At 39.2% G+C, this 18,131-nt stretch overlaps 1 protein-coding gene across 1 annotated transcript in view; it reads left to right on the top strand.

Moving 5' to 3' along the window:
- The first annotated feature begins 503 nt into the window (after window positions 1-503).
- Window positions 504-18,131, top strand: part of RNF175 (ring finger protein 175) — a 67,914-nt gene continuing 50,286 nt past the window's right edge. Inside the window, exons 1-3 of the mRNA XM_007943989.1 lie at window positions 504-515; window positions 1,523-1,560; window positions 5,786-5,927. Of these exons, the coding sequence (XP_007942180.1) occupies window positions 504-515; window positions 1,523-1,560; window positions 5,786-5,927 (192 nt within the window). The remainder of the gene's footprint in view (window positions 516-1,522; window positions 1,561-5,785; window positions 5,928-18,131) is intronic.

Genomic DNA, 18,131 nt, shown 5'->3' with positions numbered 1-18,131 from the left:
TACAATCTATGAACCTGGAGAACATTAGGCTGAGTGAAATTGGTCAATCACAGAAGGACAAATACTGTAGGAGACCACTACTATAAATGTTAACAAAATGTTTAGTCACAACCAAAGGTGGGCTGGGAAATACCCACTGCTGTTGAGTTGATTCCAACTCATAGTGACCCTATAGGATGGAGTAGAACTGCCCACAGAGTTTTCAAGGTTGTAACTCTTTTCAGAAGCAGACTGTCTCATCTTTCTCCCATGGAGCAGTTAGTGGACTCAAACTGCCAAACTTTTGGTTAACAGCCAAATGTGTAACCACTATGACATTAGAGCTCCTTGGATGAAAGGAATGGCAATATATAAGGGTGAGGTCAGCACAAAATGATCAAGACAAAGGAAGACACAGGAGGAGCAAAAGTGTTAAAGGCAACAAATGTAAACACTATTACATACCTAATCCTGCAATAACAGGAATAACAATAATCAACGAGTGGATACACAGATAGCTGAACATGGGTGGGAAGGTGAATGAGCCACACCCATGAACATATATTACTTTGACAGAGGATATTTCCACATATGTATTTGAATGTACTGTAAATGTGTTCATGAATATAGTAGAGCATACAAGGGGCAAAGTTATGAAAACTTTTTAGCCATAACCAAACCTTGAAGGAGGGAATCTCTCTGAGTCTAAGGACTCAGGACTGTAGTCTTGGGGGATATAAAATTCAATTGGCATAACACAGCCACAAAGACAATGTTCTACATCCAGCTATAGTGAGTAGTGACTAAGGTCTCAAAAGCTTGTGAGCAGCCATCTAAGGTGGAACTATTGGCCTCTCCCCATCCAGACCAAAGAAGAGTAAAGAAGTCAAAGACACATGGAAACAATTAGTCCAAAGGACAAATGGTCTACTTGAACACCATCTCCCACAATCCTGATACCAGAACAGCTAGATAGTGCCCAGCTATCACTGCGGCCCACTGTGAAAAGGATCACAATAGGCGGTCCTGGATAGAATGGGAGAAAAATGTTGAACAAAGCTCAAAATCATCAAAAAGACCAGGCTTACTGGTCTGATAAAGACTGGTGGAACCCTGAGATATGGCCCTTAGACACCCTTCAAGCCTGGAACTGAACTTACACCCATGACTCAACTTTTAGCTAAACAATAAACAGGTCTATAAGGTGAAAAATAATACCAGGGAGGTAGGTATGCACTCTTTAGAACAACCAATCATGTGAGATCAAAAGGGCAGCATTTGCCCAGGGATAAAACTCAGAAGGCAGGAATGGATAGGAAAGAAGGAAGAATGCAAACTGTATACACAGGGAGAAGTGAGAAGAATGTTGTTACACTGTGGGGATTGCAGTCAATGTCACTAATCAAAATATGTATGAATTGTTGAAAGGAAAACCAATTTTCTCTGTAAACTTTCACCCAAATCACAATAAAATGTTAAAAATGAAATAAAATACAAGATAAGAAACAAGGAAATTTTGCTAAAAGCCCTTTTTGTTTTTCAGATCTCCCACACCAAGCTTTCTGAGGACGATGAGTGGAGGTAAGTGACTAATGTTCTTTATAGCTCTTGTACTAAAAATTAGATCTCCCTCCTAACAGTTTGAGGAATTGGATGAAATAGCTTTGTAAATTTCCCATCTAGAGAAGGTGGATTAGAACAGCAATGTGGGGTTGCACGCACAAAAATGCACTAGACCAAAATCAAATGGATTTTTATCTGCTTTCTGTAGTGCTGTCTCACAAAGTTGCATTTATAGATCCTCCATGTTGTTGTGTTGTTGTTATGTGCCGTCGAGTCAGCCCCGACTCATAGCGACCCCTCCTTGGGTTTCCGAGGCAGTATCACTACGGAAGTAGATTGCCCAACCTTCCTTTGGAGGAGTGGCTGGTAGGTTTGAACCGCCAGTCTTCTGGTTAGCAGTCAAGTGCTTTAGGCACTATGCTACCAGAGCTCCTATAGATCCTCCATAATATGACAGTATCATGTTAGTATTTACTTTAAGCACATGATACACCTGGTTTTCTTCTGTGGTGCAGTTCTTAATATGAAGTTATTGAGCCTTAAGTGTACGACATGAAATGAAATAAAAATGAAAAGTTCTTCCTTTATTGCACTAAAGCCCTAACACCAAACCCACTGCCATCAACTCAATTCTAACTTGTGGCAACCCTTAGCAACAGAGTAGAAATGCCATATAGGGTTTCCAAGGCTGCAAATCTTTTTATGGAAGCAGATTGCCTCATCTGTGGGAAGCAGACTCCCACAGAGTGGCTGGTGGATTTGAACTGCTGACCTTTTGGTTAGCGGTTGAATGCTTTAATCTCTGCACCACCAAAGTTCCTTTTATTACATTATAGGAAACAATTTTGGATGTATTCCTACACAAAGAATATTTATTATTAGTACTTCCACATAGGTTAACCCCTTTTAGATATTTTTTCATTTTATATAAATAGATTAATGTTATAAAGCATATTTTGTTTTATATATAATGAAAGTCCTATTTTAGGCTGATGATAAATTTATTTTTCTATCTACATTGTCTTAAGTCAAAAGTCTACTAATGACATAGATTATTAAGTAGTGATTTTGGATTTGAGGCTATAAAACCCATAACTAAATTCTTGCATCCTTCTCATTTTTCTTCACTTCCCATTTATTCAGAGGAACTAGTATATATATTTATGAGCTTCTAGTATATATATTTATGAGCTTCTATAAATAATTCTGGTCTCCTGCACTCACCTTCCAGCACAAAATTAGCATGTAATTTCATTCAGGTTGCTTACCTGATGAGGACTTTAGGTTCTCCATTTGAAAAATGAAGAGGTTTCAGTACATCTATATCCCTTCCAGCCTCAACATTATAAGATTCTATCTCTGAGAAGTTGAACTCAAGCAGAAATGATCTACCAAGCTCCATGGTTTCATTTCAGGAGTTCTAGTCACATAGTAGCTAAAACATTCTGCTGCTAACTAGAAGATCTGCAGTTCGAACCTACCAGCTGTTCCACTGGAGAAAGATAAGGCAACCTGCTTCCATAAAGATTTACAGCCTTGGAAACCCTATGGGGTAGTTCTGTTCTGCCCTAAAGGGTTGCTACGAGTCAGAATCAACTCAATGGAAGTAGGTTTGGTTTTGGGGGTTTATCCCACCAGCCACCCTGTGAAAGGAAGACTGGGCAACCTACTTCCCTTAAGATTTACCACCTTGGAAACCCAAAGGGGGTCGCAATGAGTCAGAATCGAGCCTATGGCGGTGAGTTTGGTTTTTTGGTTTATGAGTTCATTTCTACACCTTCTCCAGCAGGGGGCACCCCTGGGATTTGGATGTGGCCCTTTCTCAGGCACTCCGGTACTTTGCTGCTTAGAGTAGCTATAGAAATGTTAAGAGAACCTAAAGGGCAGAACCAACAAATGCTTTTTAAAAGGTCACAGTCTTGTGGCATAGATTATCCTGCAGTGTTTTCTGACTGGTATACTAGCACACTGTAACTAATCCTAAGTGGAAACTTAACTTAAAGGCATTTTGTGACTGATAGTGCCCCCACGGGGGCTGAAGGATAGTTCTCATATTTAATCAGTTTTTAATTGACAGAAATCATGATTTTTCCCTAATTTTCACCTTGGGTCTCTTTCTTTCTCTAATCTTAAAAATTAGTGATGTGGGGGTCTCAACCCCAGAATTTGTGATTTAATTGATCTGGGGTATGGCTTGGGCATTGGGATTTTTAATGGCACTTTGAATTCAGATTTGTTTCTCAATCTTAAAAATTAGTGATGTGGGGGTCTCAACCCCAGAATTTGTGATTTAATTGATCTGGGGTATGGCGTGGGCATTGGGATTTTTAAAAGCCACCCAGTAATTCCTGGTAGTGCAGTGGTTATGCGCTTGGCTGCTAACTGGAAGGTGGGTGGTTTAAACCCACCAGCCACTCCATTGGAGAAAGTTGTGACAATCTGGTTTCTGTAAAAGATTACAGCCTTGGAAACCCTATGTGGCAGTTCTACTCTGTCCTACAGAGTCACTGTGAGTTTGAATCAACTTGACAGCAATGGGTTTGGTTTTTTGAGTTTTACCCGGTAATTTCTAACTTCGAACCAAGGTTGAAAACCATTGCTTGAGACTTTCTTCAAGGTCACTTCTGCTGTAGGAAGTTACCAGATGACCCAGTGTTTTGTTTACTTCATGCTGCTCTAACAGGAGGTCTGGTGGTGTAGTGCCTAAGGCATTTGACTGCTGACCAGCAGGCTGGCAGTTCATACCCACTAGCCACTCCTCGGAAGGGAGATTGGGCAATCTACTTCCATATTGATACCGCTTTGGAAACCCAAGGAGGGGTTGCTATGAGTCAGATCTGACTCGAAGGCAGTGAGTTTGGTTTTGGTGGCTCTAATAGGAAATACCACAAATGGGTGACTTTAACAAACAGGAGTTTATTCTCTTGCAGTTTTGGGTGCTAGAAATCTGAATTAAAAGTGCCAAGCTCTAGGGACTGGGTGAAAGCCCCTTAACCTTGGGCTTCAGCTCTGCCTTTTGCTCCCAGCCCACTAAAGCTGGAGGCTTTTCTCAAGTCAGGCAGCTGCTGACAAACCCAAGGTCAACAAGTAAAAAGGCACAGTCCCAATAATACCAAACAACATGGCAGGCCACTAATTAGAGTCCAGAGATAGTCCAAGATCAACATGAAACATGGCAGGATCCTAAATGAAGACTCAGCTACATGCAGGGTCCAAGCATACCAAAAAGCACAGAGACCTATCTTTCTCAATGCTTCTCCTTACATGGTGGAAGCAGACCATATTCTTAAGGCAGCTACTCAGTTCTCCAGTGGATTCCACTATGAAGCTGATTACCAGTCTCACCGTGGGGAATAACTACAACCAGCTGCCCAGCCACTCAAAACTAGACCCAGCCAAGTTGCAACATAACCTTAACTACCACACCCAGTATCATAGTGATTTTCTCCACCATTGTGCAAAACTGAGTCCAACCAAAAACAGAAACATTAACCCATCATCTGAATGTTGTGCATGTCTAAGATAATAACTGAGCCAATTCTTTCTCCCTGTAATGAAGACAAGTTATACAACTCACTCAGGAACTCCCCATAGCCCAATGATGGACATGATGTCTATATTCTACTTAATGTAGACACTATCTACAGTATATCCTTTCACTTGAAAATATTGGAAATTACCAATGTTCCATTGTTTTTGACTTTCAAAAATGGCAATTTTGTATGATTCAAACTGAGAGTTATTATTATTCCTGATATAGGTACAAATAATATATGCATTTCAATTTAATAATCCCGTGAGATACAGAGGGAGAGTTATCTAAATTTGCAAATGAGAAAGCTGAGGCTTAGAGAAGATAAATAACTTTTCTTAGATTGCATGGTGATTAAGGAGCAGATCCAGAACTGAAAATCAAGACTTCTTGGGGCAATGACCAGTGCTTTTGGCTCCATCACTTAGCTTAAAAAGACAAAGGTCATGGCCAAAAGCAACCAGAAAGCAAAGGATTGAGAGGAATTAGTTTTGCTAACAGAACAAGGCTCTTTCTCTCATCTCCTCCTTCCTCAAACCTGGAGCATGGGAGGAAACTAGAAACAATTATGAAAACTTTATAATCAAACCTTAACAACCCCTACCTTTGAAACTTCCAATTGCCTCCTGTGAATCCACCCTGTTATTTTATTTTTTTGCTAAATGTGCAGGGGCTAGGGCTTTTTTCAGATGGTTTCATTTGCGGTTCCAGCTTTCAGCAGGAGAGGCTATACAAGGTGCACCGGGGCCACGAATCTATGCACGTGGAGATGATCTTGATCTTCCTCTGCGCTCTGGTCGTTGCACAGGTAGTGCTGGTGCAGTGGAGACAGAGGCATGGCCGATCCTACAACGTGAGTCACCCCCACTTGTCCTCACTGCCACATTCCTCCTTATCACTTTGAAGGAAATTAAAAACCAATTGCTACCAAGTTGATTCAATTCAAGTCAAAGGAGAATTGTGCTCCACAGGGTTTTCAAAGTAGATCAGCAGACCTTTCCACCTAATCATTTCTGGGTAGACTAGAACTCCCAACCCTTCAGTTAGCAGTCAGTTGCATTAACCATTTGCACCACCCAGGAACGTGATGCTTTGGTTTAAATCAGTGGTTCTCATGGAGGGTAGGGGGAACCTTTTTCCCCCAAGGAACATTTAGCAATGTCTGGAGATAATTTTTATTGTCTCTACTGGGTGAGGGAGGGTGGTGCTATTGGCATCTAGTGGGTAGAAGTCAAATGCTGCAAAACATCCTCTACAATGCATAAGATAATCTCCTATAACAGAAAATTATTTGTCCCAAATGTTAATAGTGCCAAGGTGGAGAAGCCCTGGTTTAAGTAAACTTATTTCCCTTCTCTGCATCAGCAACTTCTGCCAGTGGCCCCAGAAAAAGGATTGTTGTTGTTGTTATATGCTGTCGAGTTGGACCCAACTCACAGCAACCCCTCCTTGAGTTTCCGAGGCAGTATCACTACAGAAGTAGATTGCCCCATCTTCCTTCTAAGGAGTGGCTGGTGGGTTTGAACCGCCAGACTTCTGGTTAGCAGTCATGTGTCTTAGGCATTATGGATTAGGATTAGCCAAAACAAAAGACTGAGGTTGTCTAACTTTGTTTTATGTGCAATAAATTGTCTTGATAGCAAGGTTTTGCATATCCATGGAAAACATATTAGTGCAAACACTGCACTGATCTCACAAACAGAGCATATTCCGTTCTTTACAGGACAGTCCTACTAGAGCATGTCCACAGGAGTTTGGCCATCTCAGGTCCTTGCACTTGTACCCTGGGCTTCACTAGATCTGAGATCTCACCATTGCAGTGTTTAAAGCAGTGGTTTTCAAAGTTTAGTGTGCATCGCAATCACTTGGTGTGCATTGCAATGGAGAGTTTGTTAATCCAGCTTCCCAGGCTCCATCCCCAGAGTTTCTAATTCAGTTGATCTGAGATAGGCCCCCAAAATTTGCATGTCTAACGTTTTCCCAGGTGGGCTGACGCTCCTGGTCCTCGGACTACACTTATAGTATGACTGGTTTAGACTTGAATATGGCCTAAATGTCCCAAGACTGCAAAAGAAGAACATCTTGAACTAATGCTAATTATACAGCCTTCTGTGGTTCCTTGTTTTGGATTGGTCATTGGATAGGAGGACTGCCTGTAACATATGATGTATTGTTGGCTTGGAATAGTATTTTATTTTAAGCCATCATAAAAATTATTTCCAATGTAGTACAGAGTCTAAAGGACCTTTTTTGAATTCTGTATAGGTTTTATGTTTAGGCACTTTTAGACATTTTATTTAGAAAAAGGACTCATGTTTTATTTTTTTTTTTAAAGCAAATGCATCAATTTTCTACCATCTCATCATTGTCTTGTCAATTAAAACAAGCACCCTCTATATTAAACTTACCAAACAAAACCAAAGGAGCTGTCATTGCACAATGGGTAAGCCCTTTGGCAGCTAACCAGAAAGTAGGTGGTTCAAACCAACCAGCTGCTCTGTGGGAGGAAGATGAAGCAATCTACTTCCATAAAGATGTATAGCCTTGGAAACACTGTGGAGGTCACTATGAGTTGGAATCCACCACTTGTGTCAGTTGTCATTCTGTGGCAGCTTGTGTGTTGCTGTGAGCTGGAGGCTATGCCACTCGTATTTCAAAGACCAGCAGGGTCACCCATGGTGGACAGGTTTCAGTGGAGCCTCCAAACTAAGACAAGACTTGGAAGAAGGAAAGGGCCACCCACTTCTCAAAGAATTGGACAGTGAAAACTTTATGAATAGCAGTGAAACAATGTTTCATATATTACTAGAAAACTTTATGAATAACCCTGAAACTCTATCTGATATAGTGTGGAAGATGAACCCCTAAGGTTGGAAGACACTCAAAATACAAGTGGGGAAGAGATGCCTTCTCACAGGAGAGCCACCTTAATGATGTGAATGGAGTAAAACTTTCGGGACCTCCATTTGCTGATGTGGCACCACTCGAGATGGAAAGAAACAACTGCAAACATCCATTAATAATCTGAACATGGAATGTAGGAAGTATGAATCTACAAAATTTAGAAATTGTCAAACCTGAAATGGAATGCATAAAAATAGATATCCTAGGTATTAGTGAGCTGAAATGGACAGGTTTTGGCCATTTTGAATTGGACAACCATATGATCTACTACAGTGGGAATGACAATTTGAAGAGGAATGGCACATCACAAAGAATATTTCAAGGACTATCCTAAAGTACAATGCTGTCAGTGACAGAATAATATACATACATCTACAAGGAAGACCAGTTAATACCACTATTATTCAAATTTACATACCAACCACCAAGGCCAAAGATGAGGAAATTGAAGATTTTTACAAACTTCTGCAGTCTGAAGTTGACCAAACATACAATCAAGAAATGTTGCTTATCACTGGTGATTGGAATGCAAAAGTTGGAAACAAGGAAGAATCACCAGTAGTTGGAAAATATGGCCTCGGTGACAGAAAAAAACGCTGGAGATCACATGACAGAATTTTGCAAGCCAATGACTTATTAATTGAAAATACTTTTTCAACAATGCAAATGATAGCTATACACGTGGCCTTCACCAGATAGAGTACACAGGAATCAGATCTACCACATCTGTGGAAAGAGGCAATGGAGAAGCTCAATATCTTCACCCAAAACAAGACCAAGAACTAACTGTGGGACAGACACCATTAGTTTCTCATATGCAAGTTCAAGTTGAAGCTGAAGACAATTAAAAGAAGTCCATGAGAGCCAAAATATGACCTTGATTATATCCCTCCTGAATTTATAGATCATCTAAAGAATAAATTTGTTGTATTGAACACCAATGACTGAAAACCAGAGGAACTGTGAGATGATATCAAGAATATCACCCATGAGGAAAGCTAAAGGTCATTAAGAAGACAGGAAAGGAAGAAAAGACCAAAATGGATGTCAGAAGAGACTCTGAAACTTGCTCTTGAATGGAGAGTAGCTAAAGCAAATGGAAGAAATGAAAAGATAAAAGAGTTGAACAGAAGATTTCAAAGAGCAGCTCGAGAAGACAAAGTCAGTTGTTATAATGAAATGTGCAAAGACAAGGAGTTAGACAACCAAAAGGAAAGAACACACTTAGCATTTCTCAAGCTGAAAGAACTGAAGAAAAAATTCAAGCCTCAAGCTGCAGTACTGAAAGATTCTATGTGCTAACCATAAGGTTGTCAGTTCAAACCCACCAGCTACTCCTTGGAAGGAAGATTGGGCAATCTACTTCCATAGAGATACTGCCCCAGAAACCCAAAGAGGGGTTGCTATGAGTCAGAGACAACTTGATGACACATAACAACAACAACTTGATGGCACATAACAACAACAACAACAACATGAACAAAATATTGAATAATGCAGGAAACATCAAAAGAAGATGGAAGGAATGCACAGAGTCACTGTAACAAAAAGACCTGGTTGATAGTCATCCATTTCAGGAGATGGCATATGATCAAGAACCAATGGTATTGAAGGAAGAAGTGAAAGCTGCACTGAAGGAATTGGTGAAGAACAAGGCTCCAGGAACTGACAGAATACCCACTGAGATGTTTCAACAAACAGATGTCACACTGGAGGCATTCACTTGTCTATGCCAAGAGATTTGGAAGACAGCTACCCGGCCAACTAACTGGAAGAGATCCATATTTGTACCCATTCCAAAGGAAGGTGATCTCACAGAATGTGGAAATTATTGAACAATATCATTAATATCGCATGCAAGTAAAATCTTGCTGAAGATAATTAAAAAATTATTGCAGCAGTATATTGACAGAGAACTTACAGAAATGCAAGCTGGATTCAGAAGTGGACATGAATGAGGAATGAGCGATATCATTGCTGATATCAGTTGAATCTTAGCTGAAAGCAAAAAATACCAGAAAGATGTTTACTTATGTTTTATTGTCTATGCAAAACCATTCAATTGTGTGGATCATAACAAATTATGATAACATTGAGAAAAATGGGAATTCTAGAACACTTGATTGTGCTCATCAGGAACCTGTATATAGACCAGGAGGCTGTGGTTCAAACAGAACAAGGGGCTACTGCATGGTTTAAAATCAGGAAGGGAGTGTGTCAGGGTTATATTCTTTCATCATAATTATTCAATCTGTATACTGAGCAAATAATGCGAGAAGCTGGATTATATGAAGAAGAATGTGGCATAAGGATTGGAGGAAGACTCATTAACAACCTGCAATATGCAGATGACTCGACTTTGTGTGCTGAAAATGAGGGTGACTTGAAGTACTTACTGATGAGGATTAAAGACTTCCATCTGCAGTATGCATTACATTTCAACATAAAGGAAACAAAAATCCTCACAGCTGGACCAATAAGCAGCATCACAATAAATGGAGAAAAGACTGAGGTTGTTAAAGATTTCATATTACTTGGTTCCACAATCAACACCAATAGAAGCAGAGTCAAGACATCAGGTGACGTATTGCACTGGGCAAATCTGCTGCAAAAGACTTCTTTAAAGTGCTGAAAAGCAAAGGTGTGTCCTTGAAGACTAAGATGCCCCTAATCCAAGCCATAGTATTTTCAATTGTCTCATATGCATGTGAAAACTGGACAATGAACAAGGAAAATCGAAGAAGAGTTGATGCTTTTGAGTTGTAGTGTTGGCAAAGAATACTGAAAGTACCATGGACTGCCAAAGGAACAAATAAATCTCTCCTGGAAGAAGTGCAGCCAGAATGCTCCTTGGAAGCAAGAATGGCCAGACTTTGTCTCACCTACTTTGGCCATGTTGTCAGAAAGGACCATTCCCTGGAAAAGGATATCATGCTTGGTATGATGGAAAGAAGAAGCTGTGGTAGTGTAGTGCCTAAGGCATTTGTCTGCCAACCAAAAGGCTGGCAGTTCAAACCCACCAGCCACTCCTTGGAAGGAAGATTGGGCAATCTACTTCCATAGTGACATCGCCTCAGAAACCCAAGGAGGGGTCTCTGTGAGTCAGATCTGACTCAACAGCAGTGAGATTTTTTTTTTTTTTAAGGTGGAGGGATAGCAAAGAATGGGAAGGCCCTCAGCGAGATGGATTGACACAGTGGCTGCAGCGATGGGCTCAGGTATGGCAAGGATTGTGAGACCGGCACAGGACTGGGCAGTGTTTCGTTCTGTTGTACACAGGGTCACTATGAGTTGGAGCCGACTCTATGGCACCTAACAACAACAACAACAACATGAGTCAGAATCAACTCAATAGCAGTGGGTTTTTGGTTTTTGGTTTATATTAAACTTGGATGTTTTTTAAAATGAAGGAGACTGAAAATCAGCCTCAATGATCATTTGCTTTCATATCAAAGAAAAAAAAAAGAACAGCTGCCCTTGAGTTGATTCTGACTCATAGCGATCCTATAGAACAGAGTAGAACTGCCTCCATAAGGTTTCCGAGGCTGTAAATCTTTATAGAAGCAGACTACTTCATCTTTCTCCCACTGAGTGGCTTGTCAGTTTGAACTGCCAACCTTTTGGTTAGCAGCAAATGCCTTAACCACTGCACCACCAAACCATGGAAATCGAACCCACTGCCAAGGAGTCAATTGCAACTCATAGCTACTCTCATTGAGTTTCTGAGGCTGTAAATCTCTACGGAAGTAGATTGCCTCATCTTCCTTCCACGGAGTGGTTGGTGGGTTTGAACTGCAAGCCTTCTGGCTAGCAGTCAAATGCCTTAGGCCCTGTGCCAGCAGAGCTGCTACTGCACCACCAGGGCTCCTTAAATATATCTGAAAGATGATTTCCTTGTCTGCAAAATGGAGATACCTGAGATAGAGTGTCTCAAATCCTTAAATAAGAAGAAACCTAGATGCTTAAAGAATCAGTTCACAGCTGTGTTCCATTTTTAATTTGTATTGATAACTGTCTCTTAAAAAAAAAGAAAAAAAAAAAGTTCAATTTCCATGGTAACACAGGTGCAGACTTTGCATGAGAAGCCCTCTGCCCTTGAAAGGAAGCAATGCCACGTGAGTCAACTGATCTGCACTGCATCTCACCTCTCCTCCCATCATTTTTATTTAATCATTTTCAGGATGGCATATTCCAAAAAGAATCTGTCCTTGTCTTGTGTTTAAAAGGAGCTCTGGTGGTATAGTGCCGAAGACATTTGACTGCTAACCAGAAGGTTGGCGGTTCAAACCCACCAGCCCCTCTGTGGAAGGAAGACTTGGCAATCTACTTCCGTAAAGATTTACAGCCTCTCAAAACAAAAGGGGGTCACTATGAGTTGGAATTGACTTGATGGCAGTGAGTTTGGTTTGTTTGGTTTTGTCTTGTGTTTGAAGTTATTCTCCTGTCCTAACTCCCTTTGAGGATGTGTGGCTCTGTCCCGAATAAGTAAGGAGCTTGCACACTGGCTCAACCTACTCACAGATAGACTTGCCCATGACTCAGTGTCCCTATTTAGGACTTGTTACCATTGATCACTCAGATTATACTGGCCTAGGTGGGCATCCCTGAACCTGATAGCTGTTGGTTAGCTGGACTCATCCAACTGAGTTGCTTCCCATTGTTCACTGAACAAGCTGTGCTCCTAAGATGCCTCTCCAGGGGTGCTACCTCCTGTGTACCCCCACTTCCTCTCCTTAGGTTGCTGTTTCTATGTCCTTCTATCATCTATTACACAGATCCTATATTTAGTGACCCCTCCTTGGGTTTCTGAGGCAGTATCTCTATGGAAGTAGATTGCCCAATCTTCCTTTCGAGGAGTGACTGGTGGGTTTGAACCGTCAGCCTTCTGGTTAGTAGTCAAATGCCTTAGGAACTATGTTACCAGTGCACCCATATTTTATGGCTACTAGAGGGGCTTTGTTGTTTTAAGGATCATCCTGGAAGTGACCAGATGACTGGGCTCCTGAATTCTTTTGAAATGATTTTGTCTGGTACTTCAATGAGTCCAGGAACCTAGATAATGATGCTGCACAGTAATCAAGGCTAGATTTGAGTTTCATGGGGGTCCCATTGGGGCTCTACTGGGTTAGTTCATTTCAGAGACTTGGCTGTCCTCTGGAATATTTTCTAATACTCTTTTTGCCTCTCAATCCATCTGTTAATGGTATTGTCCCAAAGGAGCAGGTTAAGTAGTCCCCTTGCCCTCTAGTCTCTGTTGACAATCTATGGGTCAATAGCCAGTAGATGAGGCTGTTGTTTCATGCATGGTACCTCTGGCTTTGCCTGGTGATTTGCAGTCTTTTATCCCTTCTTATGGCTCACTTCCAGAGCTAGCCTTGCCAAACCCCAACTATACTACCTTATGCTTTTTCTGAGGGTAGTTCTCCTAGCTTATTTTGTGAAATGTACTAATAGGAACCGAAGAGGGAAGGGATTGGTTTACGAATTAGAAGACTTTCACTATTCAGTTAACCACAGGGAGCCTCGGTTTCCTGATCTTGAAAATGATAGAAACTTCAAAAGTAGAAAGGACTTCCAGTTTCAGCTTCAACACGTGAAGAACTTTGAAGTCATCACTCCCATCCTTCCAAAAAGGAAAAAGCTGAACAAACTGAATATCAATAACTTCAGTGACTTTTCTTAGACAGAAACAGAGTCCCTGAGTGGTACAATCAATGCACTTGATTGTTAACCAAAATATTGGTGGAGTTCATCCAGAGGTACCTCAAAAAAAAAGTGATCTACTTCCAAAAAATCAGCAATCAAATGCTCTGTGGAGTACAGTGCACTCTGACATGAGCCAAAATCAACTTGACAACAACTGTCTTTTTCAAGAAGTATAAGAATTATACAGAACTTCTCATCAGAAATCATGCAAACAAGAAGTGAGTAGAAAGAAATATTTAGAGTGTTGAAAGGAAAAAAAAAAAAAAAAGTCAACCTAGAATTTTATATCCAGCAAAATTATCCTTCAAAAGTAAAGGAGAAAAAAAAAAAAAAATTCAAACAAAAACCTGAAAGTTCATTGCCAATAGATTTGCTTCAAAAATGTTCAGAGAAACTCTTTAGGGAGAAGGAAAACACAGAAAATCAGATCTACATAAAACAAAGAAGAGTATCAGAGAAGAAATAAAGTAAAATAAAATTTTTTATGTCTCTTAATTGGATACATCTAATAGATAACTGTTTAATAATTGTAACAGTGTATTGGGTGATTATAGTACATGGGTAAGTGAAATGAATGACAGCAGTGTTACAAGAGTGGGAAGAATAAAGTAGAAATACTCTGTTATAAGGTACCTGACTGCCAATGAAGTAGTATAAGGTTATTGGAGAGTGGACTTAGTAGTTGTAAAAGTATATTTAAAACTCTAAGGTAAGCAGTAATAGTTTTTTAATAAATAAATAAATATAATGTATATGCTGAGAAAAGAGAAAAAATGGAATAATAAAATTCTCATTTTAAGCCATAAATGAAGCAGAAAAAGAGAAGATAAAAAAAGAGAGAGAGAAATAATTAGTGGATGAATAAAAAGTGGTTAAAATGTAGTAGATATTAAACCAACTATATCAATACTTTGGTCATGTCAGAAGGACCAGTCTCTGAAGAAGGATATCATGCTTGGTAAAGTAGAGGGTCAGCGAAAAAGGGGAAGACCTTCAAAAAGATGGATTGACACAGTGGCTGCAACAAGGGGCTCAAGCATAACAAAGACTGTGAAGGTGGCATGGGACCAGACAGTGTTTTATTCTGTTGTACATAGGGTCACTATGAGTCAGAACTGACTCAATGGCACCTAACAACAGCAACATATTAGTAATTACTTTAAATGTGAATGGTTTAAATAAACCAATTAAAAGATAGAGATTGCCAGAATGGACAGTAAGGGGGAAAAAAATAAAAATAAAAAACCCTGTATGTTGTCTACCAAAAAACCTATTTTAAATAGCTCACTCAAAAACTCACTGCTTTTGAGTTAGATGTGACTCATAGTCAGACTCATAGCAACCCCTCCTTGGGTTTCTGAGGCAGTATCACTATGGAAGTAGATTGCACAATCTTCCTTCTGAGGAGTGGCTGGTGGGTTTGAACTGCCAGCCTTCTGGTTCGCAATCAAATGACTTAGGCACTGTGCTACCAGAATGATATAGATAATTTGTACTGGGTAGAGTTTTGTCAATGTTATTGATATTTTCCAAGAACCACCTTTAGGCTTCATTTACTTTCTCTATTGTTTTGCTGTTTTCAATTTCTTTGAGTTTTGCTCTTTTATTCTTTATTTTCTTCTTATTGCTTAAAGCTTTAATTGCTCTTCTTTGTCTAGTTTCCTAAGGTGAATACTTCGACCACTGACTTTAGATTGTTCCTCTTTTCTAGCATATGTATTTAATCCTGTAAATTTCCCTCTAAGCTGCATCCCAAAAATTTTGATAAGTTACATTTTAATTTTCATTTATCTTGAAATGTTTTTCATTTCTTTCAAGGCTTTTTCTTTGATCCATGTGCTATTTAGCAATGTGTGTTTAATTTCCAAATCGTTTAGGATTTTCAACTTATCTTTCCATTATTGATTTCTAGTTTAAATCCACTGTGGCCTGAGACAATACTTTGTATGATTTCTATTCTTTTACATTTGTTAAACTGTGCTTTATGGCCCGGAATGTAGCCTCTCTTGGTGAGTGTTCAATGACAGCTTGAGAAGAATCCATTCTGCTGCTGTTGAGTGAAGGAGCTCTGATGGCACAATGCTTAAAGCATCTGGTGGCTAATCAAAAGATCAGTGGTTCAAACCTGCCAGCTTCTCAGCATAAGAAAAATTATTTACAGCTTTGGAAATTCTACAGGGCACTTATAATATGTCCTATAGGATCACCATGAGTCAGAATCGACTCAATGGCAGTGGGTGGATGGGGTTGTTGAATGAAATATTCTGTAAATGTCAATCAGATTAAGTTGTTCAGTGGTGCTGTTTAGGTCAATTATATCCACACTGATTTTCTCTCTGCTCTATCAATTACTGAAGAAGAGATTTCTTTTCAACTCTCCAACTATAATTTGTCTATTTCTCCTTGCAGTTATCAATTGTTGCCTCATGTATTTTGACTCTCTGTTGTTAGATGCATACTTATTAAGAATTGTTATATTTTCTTGGAGAATTGATCCCTTTATCATTATGTAATACTCTTCTTTTTGTGGTAATTTTCCTTATTCTGAATTCTTCTTTATCTAAAATTAGTAGAGCTACTCTAACTTTCTTTTAATTAGTGTTAGCAAAATGGTACAGCCACTTTACAAAACAGTCTGGCAGTCTCTTACAAAGCTAAACATAGCTTTACCATATGATCCAGCAGTATTGTTACTAGGCATTTACTCAATTGATATGAAAATGTACTTCAAATAGAAAAAATCAACAAGGCTAGAAGTTGGTTATTTGAAAAGATTACTAAAATCAACACAAACCACTGGCAGACTTAACAAAGAAAAAGAGGGAGGAGATGCAGATAGCATGAATAAGAAATGAAATGGGTGACATCACAACAGAACCAACAAAAATAAAAAGAATAATATCAGGATATTATGAAGGAATCTAGAGGAAAAGGACAGATTTCTAGAAACATACTACTTACCTAAACTAACACAGACTGATGTGGAAAAGTTGAACAAACCCATAACTACAACAACAACAACAAAAATACCAACAACAAAAAAAAGATCCTGGCCCAGATAGTTTCACTGGAGAATTGTACTAAATGTTCAGAGAAGAACTGACACCAATCCTACTCAAACTATTCCAAAACATAGAAAAGGACAGAATCCTCCTAAATTCATTATATGAAGCAAGCATAACCTTGATACCAAAACCAGGCAAAGCTATCACTCAAAAGGAAAACTACAGATCAATATCCCTCATGAATATAGATGTAAAAATCTTCAACAAAATCCTAGCCAATAGACTCCAAAAACATATCCAAAAAATAGTACATTATGACCAAGTGGGGCTCATAGCAGGTATGCAAGGATGGTTCAACATTAGAAAAACAATCAACATCATCCATCACATAAATAAAATTAAGGAAAGAGCCACATGATCATATCAATTGATGCAGAAAAGGCATTTGATAAAATCCAGCACCCATTCCTGACAAAAAATTCTCAGAAAAATAAGAATAGAGAAGAAATTCCTCAAGATAATAAAGGGCACATATATATATAAACCAACAGTGCATATTATTCTCAATGGAGAGAGACTGAAACCATTCTCCTTGCAAATGGGAAACAGACAAGGATCCTCTCTACCACCACTTCTATCAGCATTGTATTGGAAGCCCTCACTAGGGCAATACAGCAAGAAAGGGAAATAAAATGCATCCAAATAGGTAAGAAAGAAGTAAAACTATCCCTATTTGCTGATGATATGACCCTATACATAGAAAACCCAAGAGAATCAACAAGAAAACTACTGAAACTAACAGGAGAGATTTACCATAGTGACAAGATACAGAGTCAACATACAAAAATCTGTTGGGTTCCTCTACATCACAAAGAGACCTCTGAAAAGGAAATAAGGAAATCAATACCATTTACAATAGCTAAAAAGAATAAAATACTTGGGAATAAATCTTACCAGGGACACAAAGAAAGCTACAAAACACTACTTCAAGAAAATGTAAGAGATCTATATAAATGGAAGAACATACCATGCTCATGGATAGGAAGATTCAACATTGTGAAATGTCAATACTACCCAAAGCAATCTATACATTCAATGCAATCCCAATCCAGATCCCATCAACATTCTTGAAGGATATGGAAAAGCAATCACAAATTTTATATGGAAAGGAACAAGACCTCAGATAAGCAAATCACTATTGAAAAAGAAGAACAGGTAGGAAGTCTCCCACTCCCAGATCTCAAAACCTACTATACAGCCACAGTAGTCAAAACAACCTGGTATTGTTATAACAACAGATACATAGACCACTGGAACATAATTGAGAACCCAGAAATAGATCCACCTACCTATGGTCAGCTGATTTTCAACAAAGGGCCGAAATCCATTAAATGGGGAAGAGAACGTTTGTTTAATAAATGGTGCTGGTGAAATTGGATATC

Source organism: Orycteropus afer, unplaced genomic scaffold, assembly GCF_000298275.1.
Source record: "Orycteropus afer afer isolate SDZICR_OR568_19922 unplaced genomic scaffold, OryAfe1.0 scaffold00116, whole genome shotgun sequence".
Lineage (NCBI taxonomy): Eukaryota > Metazoa > Chordata > Mammalia > Tubulidentata > Orycteropodidae > Orycteropus > Orycteropus afer.
This window is presented reverse-complemented; position numbering and strand designations above follow the sequence as displayed.